At 37.6% G+C, this 7,665-nt stretch overlaps 1 protein-coding gene across 1 annotated transcript; it reads left to right on the top strand.

Moving 5' to 3' along the window:
• Positions 1 to 2,943: 2,943 nt before the first annotated feature.
• LOC125473221 (probable N-acetyltransferase HLS1) lies at positions 2,944 to 5,185 on the top strand. The gene is made up of 3 exons (XM_048575752.1): positions 2,944 to 3,469; positions 3,598 to 3,794; positions 4,035 to 5,185. Exons 1-3 carry the CDS (start codon positions 3,281 to 3,283, stop codon positions 4,897 to 4,899), a joined length of 1,251 nt encoding a protein of 416 aa, XP_048431709.1. The 5' UTR covers positions 2,944 to 3,280; the 3' UTR covers positions 4,900 to 5,185.
• Positions 5,186 to 7,665: the final 2,480 nt, after the last annotated feature.

Below are 7,665 nucleotides of genomic sequence, written 5' to 3'. Positions count from 1 at the left end.
CGAAAATTGGGAGGGATGTGTAAGAAGTAAAAAAATATGCGTGAATAACACTACCTTAAGTATTTTAGGGTTCTGCCACTATTTGTTTTTTTATTAAGGTTGTTGGCTTTATAAAAACTTACAAAAAAATGTCTACATATGTCTATAGTATAAATTAAGTCTAGTGTACAAAATAATGTGTACAAGATATTGCCTCTGCGCCTTGCGTGTGTATTATTTGCTTTTCTCACATTTTTCCTCTTTCCCATGTTTTTAATTTTAATGTGCTCAATAATTTTGGCCCATTATCACAAAAGTAATAATATTATAGCAAACGAAACAAATTTGAAGAGTTTTTTATGCCCCACTTTAACTTCTTCCTCCGCAATCTTAAGTTGAGCCAAATAGGATAGAGAAATGTGCTTCACTATCTATACCAAAGTTTGAGTACCCTCATTGTAGTCTAAATGAATTTAAAATAGTTATTCTATAATCACTAAGTATTTCGGCTTAAGATATTTCTTTCACTTATAAAATGAGTGATTTTTAAGTTTAATATTAACGTGCATGACGAGTCCAATACTAGTTTATTCCTTTTTCCTATAGGCCTTTTGCAGTAAGCTAAAAAAAAAGTGAGCGTGAAACCAATATATTGAACTAATATAAGAATCACACTTCTATAGTGGATTAAAGACTTGAGTGTGATACCAATTTATTGAACTCATGAGTTCAATATATCAAACTCATGAGTGTGGTATAAACATATTGAACTCACACTAGTATAGTAGTAGTGTTATAGAAATCAAATTCAAGATGTCTGATTTCTATATATAGGTGTTACACTCACCTGAATTATTGTGGAATGCCTTAGACCTTTTACAATAACTCGAAAAAAAATGAGTGTGATACTAATATAATAAACTCATATAGGAATCACATTCTTAGAGTAGGCTGAAAATTTTGAGTATGATGGTAATACATGGAACTCATGAGTGTGATATCAATATATTGAACTCATACTAATGTAGTAGTAGTATTATAAGTATTAAATTCAGATGCCTGATTCTTATGTAAAATTATCACAATCATTCAAACTACTATGAAAGACCTTAATATATATCTGTCATTGTATACATACAAGATTATTCCCTAAACCCTAAACCTTGAATCATTTTGCAAGTTTGTCCAAATATAATTTTGGTTTATTGATCCATTTATAATGTTTTAAGAGAAAATGATTGAATATAAATGATTAATAAACCCAATATGCATTAATTTGCTGGCCAAATTTATGGCGACGTGTCCACTTCTTTCGAATTTCCAATCATTGTCGCGACGTTGCATGTAATCTAACGTTCTCTATGGATTGGAAACGGCAGCACTTGGATGCTGCGGCGTCCCATCCACCACGGTGCACACTAGTCGAAAAAAATCGAATCAACGGCTGCGAGATGATCACTTTATAAAAAAATCACTTATCATCATCTTTTTAAATCGGCGTAGGATGGTGGCTGCCTATCAATGAGTAGGACGGCGTCGCTTGGCTGCCCGTAGAACGATACTATCTCAGTCGTCCATCTGGAAAATATAAAATGTTATGATGATGATATTGATGTGGTTGTCAAAAGCGAAAGCCGCTTTTGCAGGAGTTGCAGCAGCATTACTCATCCACTTCTCGTCAGTAGTAAGTCAGCAAGTACAATCGACGGCCCAAAATCCAGGAAGTTGACTCCCTAAACAGAGGGCATGAAATGCGCCACGTCGTCAAGTTTCACTTGCATTAGATTTGGGAATATCTAAAACCAATTCGTTCTATTCGCTTGTTCTCTCGTCAGGTCATGCCGAAAAAGATTTAGATGTGAAGGACTATAAATTCGTTGTATTTTTTTACTAATATTACATTTAATTATGTAAATAACTCTTCGTATAATAATAAATTATTTTTTATCATTTAAAAAAAAAATCAGCCAATGATTTTGTTACCATAGTTTATCTTTTTGAAAAACATAAATACTTGCATATTATTGAATTAATAAATGTATTTATTTAAATTGAGCTCTCATGATGATTGAATTAATAAATCTATTTATTTAAATTGAGCTCTCTTACATACTGATGATGATGGGATGGATGGATGGATGGATGGATGAGAGAAGGGGGATTAAATTCAAAGGATAATGATTAGAAATGGGATGATGATGGCAAACGCATCCTTTCCCGTAGAAATAAATGATAAAAACTTCGAAAAAAACAAAACCAAGACTGCGCGCAGCCATAGCCGCCATTTCCCTTTTAAGTTCTTTTTTCTGCTATGATTTTTTGTTTGTTTTGGATTTCTGTATATACCCCCCATTATTCTTTTTTACATTTAACATCATTATTACTTTTATTATCTGATCACATCATTTTGAGATTAAAATTTGCAAAAACAACCACCATAGTTTTGTTTCCTTTAAATATAGAAAAACGAAAATTTTATATATAAGGAAGCACATGATGACAATTATGAAGTAGGAGTTATTATTAGTATTATTATTTTTATATTATCATATATAGTATAGAACTAGTGCTAGTGTGTTTTTTTTGGTATTGGAGGGGGGACGGAAAAGCTAAAATAGACGGGGACAGAAGAGAAAAGGGGCGATAAAAAGACATAAAAACAGACAGCACTTAGCAGCACCACCGAATTTAACAAAGCTTTCTGCCTTTTGTGCATTTTGTTAATTTAATAAAATCCAAAAAGTAGAACGAAAAAAACAAAGAGAAGGTGGAGAGATGAAATTCTAGAGAGAGCGAGGGAGGGGAGAGGGGGAGGGAAATAGGGGAAAGGAAAAGCCCAAAAAATCAGGTATTGAAGGGGGAAGGGGAATGGGAAGGGCACTTGTATCTCCACGATCATGAACTAAAAACGGCCCTCTCTCTCTCCTCTTCCAAGTTCCCCAACTTTTCGTTTTTCAGATTAATTCTAACTTTAAATCAGTGGGGATTTTCGAAATCTAATTCTAAATTGTAGGGGATGTTTTTTTTTTTAATGTTTTGGAGGATTTTAAGTGGGGCCCGCAGAAACCTGAAGCCTATATATGGTATTGCGATGATGGAGGTGAGAGGCACAGCTTACTCTGCTTACCCTTTCTTGCTTACGACTCACGTTATTTCCGCTCCCTCCTCCCTCTCTCACTCCCCCTCTATATAAACACACACCTTCTTCTTCCCTTCCCATTCACCTCCGTCCTGAAAAACTCAGGTGCGCCGAGTAACTAAACTTCGTTCTGATATACGCACCCCAATCTGATCATTAAATATGGGTGAGGATAACCGAAGGGTTTTTAGTTTGGTGGTGAGGGAGTTCGACCCGAGCAAGGACTGCGAAATGGTACAAAACGTCGAGAGGCGGTGCGAGGTCGGTCCCAGCGGCGGACTCTCCATATTCACCGACCTCCTCGGCGACCCGATTTGCAGGGTCCGCCACTCTCCTGCCTATCTCATGCTGGTACGTAATAACAAACAACCGGCCAACCGTATTTCATCAACTTCTTTTCTTCCCAAAAATTAAACGAAGAATTGATTGGTTTAACTTAGTTTACAAATATTTGGTGCTGATTATTTGAGTTTTTGTAGGTGGCAGAGCTGGTGGGGGAGGAGAAAGACAAGGAGATAGTGGGGATGATAAGAGGTTGCATCAAAACCGTTGCATGCGGCAAGAAACTCTCTAGAAACGGTAAAAACGTTACCGCTGATGATGTCACTCCCAAGCCCCTCCCTGTTTACACCAAACTCGCGTACATCTTGGGCCTCCGAGTCTCTCCTTCTCACAGGTACACTACTTACTACTCTACACACCCTCCTATTTTGTCACCCCACCCGAATTAGATAGACGGGATACACAGTTACAGTAACGTCACGTTATAACGTTCCAACGTGACATTGTGTTATTAACGACGGGTGTACCTAGTCATCCAAGTCCTTCTCAGCCCCACAGAAAATTAAAGAACAGAACCTTCATTTCCCTATTTTTTTAAATATTAATTTATTTATTTATTTTTATTCTGTTACAGGAGGATGGGAATAGGGTTAAAGCTAGTGCAGAGAGTGGAGGAGTGGTTTCGAGAAAATGGGGCGGAGTATTCGTACATGGCCACCGAGAACGATAACCAAGCCTCCGTGAACCTCTTCGTCGACAAATGCGGCTACACCAAGTTCCGTACGCCCACCATCCTCGTCAACCCGGTCTACGCTCACAGGGTCAAGCTCTCCTCCCGCGTCACCGTCATCCACCTCTCCCCCTCCGACTCTGAGGCACTCTACCGCCGCCGGTTCGCCACTACAGAGTTCTTCCCCCGCGACATTGACTCCGTCCTCAGCAACCGCCTCAGCCTCGGCACTTTCCTAGCAGTGCCGCGTGGAAGCGTGACGGCGGAGACGTGGCCCGGGGCGGATCACTTTTTGGCTGACCCGCCCGAGTCCTGGGCCGTCCTCAGCGTATGGAACTCGAAGGACGTTTTCACGTTGGAGGTCAAAGGCGTGTCGCTTGTGAAACGCATGCTCGCGAAGACGACGAGGTTGGTGGATCGGGTCTTTCCGTGGATGCAACTGCCGTCGGTGCCGGACATTTTCAGGCCTTTCGGGGTCCACTTCTTGTACGGGCTCGGAGGGGAGGGCCCACTCGCGGCGAAGTTCGTGAAGGCGCTGTGCGGCCACGCGCACAACTTGGCGAAAGAGCGCGGGTGCGGGGTTGTGGCGACGGAGGTGTCGAGCCGGGAACCGCTTAGGTTAGGAATCCCGCACTGGAAGAGTCTATCGTGCGCCGAGGATTTGTGGTGCATCAAGCGGCTCGGGGAGGACTACAGTGACGGCTCTGTGGGTGACTGGACTAAGTCGCTACCCGGCATGTCTATTTTTGTCGACCCCAGAGAAATCTAATTCCGTAAAGAATCCAAATTAGTTTCCAACTTTTTTTTCCTTTTTTTTTTTTTTTTCAATTTTATTTTGGGTTTTAAATTTTGGGGTTGCCATTGTAACTTCCCTGTGGCCCTAGGTGGGTAGACTGAGCAAATGTTGGGGGTGGGAATAGAAGAGATGAAGGAAGAGGAAAGGATATGGGTTTTGTTTTTTGAGTTGTAAAAAGGATATGCAATCCCCTCAACTTTATATTTTCCTTTTGTTAGCCAATGTATCTTTTTTGTAAATTGATGTGGCTTTTTAGATCCTCTGCTAGCCAAACGCAGCCTTTGGTTTCTTGTGGGGTTCATTTATCTTTTCTGGGTTTTGCTTTACCAACTTTCCAAAACAACAAATCTCTTCAATCTCCAAAAATGCGATTCAGACCAGAGTTGATTTCGACACATCATTTTGCTGCATATTCTTTTTTTTTTTTTTTTAATCGTTAAATCAAATCAAATAAAAAAAAATTAACGAGTGAAAAACAAGTGTGCATAAAGAGAAAATCCAAAAGTGGGTAGAGTCATTTATCAACGAGGAAATCTTGGGCTACGTGACCCTTGTTGGAATATCCCCTTGAATTTGTGCATGCAAAAGAAAAATTGGGAAAGCATATAAGCATAACTGAAGCTTTTTCCCAAATCACTTTTGGGGCCTTGATTATACCATATCATTTGTCCTTGATTATATGCTAGGTAGGAGAAGGGGATCCTTTTTCCTAAATTCTCTTTTTCGTTAATTATGTTCTAATTAATTAGTATCTTTCTAGTTATGGGCAGTGGGAATATGATAAACATTGTGACATTGACTAGACTCGAAATTTATGAGATGTACTAGTACTGATGTTACATTCATATTCACATGTAGGACAAGATGCACATATCATATAACTTAACAAACATTTATATATAAATAGGTACGAATTCATGAACCACTTTTTTATTTTGAAGTAGGTTTTTATGGGATTCACTTTGTAATATATTTCAACGATCTGAACCGTTTATCTTTTAGGTCTTCTTCCAAAGATCATGTTTACAAAAAATCACTCAAATTTAAAATCATACGATCATTGGATTAAGGGTTAGACTTTTTTGGTAGAACCAGTATTCCTACACTTTTTTCACTGCAAATGAATGTCCTAATGATTTTGGGTTTGTCTAATTTTATGCAAGGATAAGCATGAATAATGTTCTAAAAAATAGGTGATTAGGATCGATAACCTACACTACGGAGTAGGACCCACAAAAACGTGTACAAAATTAAGTAAAAAAATAGTGCCATCAATTCGCCCCCATATATATATATATATATGTATGTATGTATCTTATGCATTAAGCTAGCAAGCTTTTGAACAATGATTTTTGGTGTCACATGCTTCACCAAAAAAAAAGTTTGGATAGAAATGCCTCTCAAACCAAAAAACTTCAAAAGCAGTCCAAAATAATGCATCAAATGTGGCAAGAGTATTTTCGTCAATTTAATAGTGTTTTTTAAGAATTAATTTTTTTGTGCAGTTTTTTATTTTATATTTATTAGTACCTCATAATAGGCTAGCAATAATGTGATTCAATTAGTTGTTCATTAAATATTATTTTCACTATTTTTAAACACGTTCAAAACATCTTAAGAGGTGTGTTATGACAGTTATAAAAAAAGGTCTTTTGCACGCGCATAATAATGTGATTAAATTAGTTGTCAAATAATTTTTTTTTTTAACAAATGATATTAGTTGACTTTCCTTTTGTCAATTCACGCATATAAATATATTTAAAACGTATAAATCACGCGTAACACATTGTAATTCAAAAAATATCTTGTGTACCTCTGTGAACGCGTGCTTGAAAGCTAGTGTATATATATAATAGTGCCGTAGTAGTAATAGTAGTACACTACTCTTTGTGCGGATGAACTTTCAACTTTGTGGTTCGGTGGTGTCGGGGAATTCCTTTTTTTTTCTTTTGGGTTGTTGGTTGTATTTGCTTTTGCATAATGATGATGATGAAACCGATGTTTACTTGCACCAAAAAGATGATAACGAGAGCAATGCAAGCTACATATAAATGGAGGAAGGTGAAAAGAAAGTTTTCTCTAGGTCACCGTCACCTTATGTAACCAATTCATTCATGTTAGCGCGTGGGTTTATTTATAGGTATTGTAACTTAAAACGTAAATATGATTCGTATGCTTATATTATAACATATGAAGTAAAAACTTTACATAACGGTGTGAGAGCTAAATTTTTGTCAAAGTACGATCAAGTGGTGTGTTTGAGTGCTCCTTTTTCTGTTCTTGTTCCTCGTCCTTTCCTCCATAAGCATTAAGAGCAGCCATCACTTTCCCTTTTCGTTATGGTGCTTCTCATTTGGACTTTGGGACATCTTGGTGCGTGCATATCATGCCTTGGATTAGGACGTTTTCTATTGAAACTTCAATTATTGCTAGAGTTTAGTGACTCTTAGTGTCCCACATCGGGGAACTTTTAGTTCCCATTGCCATTTATATAGGTCTAGTCCTTTGTTCTAGTAATTAGAACTTGAACCATTTGGAAATGGATTGAAACCTTGAGCCTTATAATTGTGTGGATTAGGTGTGTATAATATAGCCTAATATAATTAATATTAATTAATCAAGACAAAGGTCTTGAGGCACTTGGGGCCTTGGAAGTTAAAATGAATCCAAGTTCATTAATTTTAATTTCGGATTAACTTGAAATACTTTTTGATTAAGAGACACATCTCTTAGAAAGAG

Source organism: the organism of the source record quoted next, unplaced genomic scaffold (genome assembly GCF_019419815.1).
Source record: "Pyrus x bretschneideri cultivar Hongxiangsu unplaced genomic scaffold, Pyrus_bretschneideri_v1 Contig8, whole genome shotgun sequence".
NCBI lineage: Eukaryota > Viridiplantae > Streptophyta > Magnoliopsida > Rosales > Rosaceae > Pyrus > Pyrus x bretschneideri.
This window is presented reverse-complemented; position numbering and strand designations above follow the sequence as displayed.

Excerpts from the sequence above, each read along its gene's own strand:
- LOC125473221 (XM_048575752.1), top strand. The coding sequence starts at position 3,281 with ATGGGTGAGGATAACCGAAGGGTTTTTAGTTTGGTGGTGAGGGAGTTC. Across the intron at positions 3,470-3,597 it reads CTCCTGCCTATCTCATGCTG|GTGGCAGAGCTGGTGGGGGA; the intron begins GTACGTAATAAC and ends GAGTTTTTGTAG. Across the intron at positions 3,795-4,034 it reads CGAGTCTCTCCTTCTCACAG|GAGGATGGGAATAGGGTTAA; the intron begins GTACACTACTTA and ends ATTCTGTTACAG.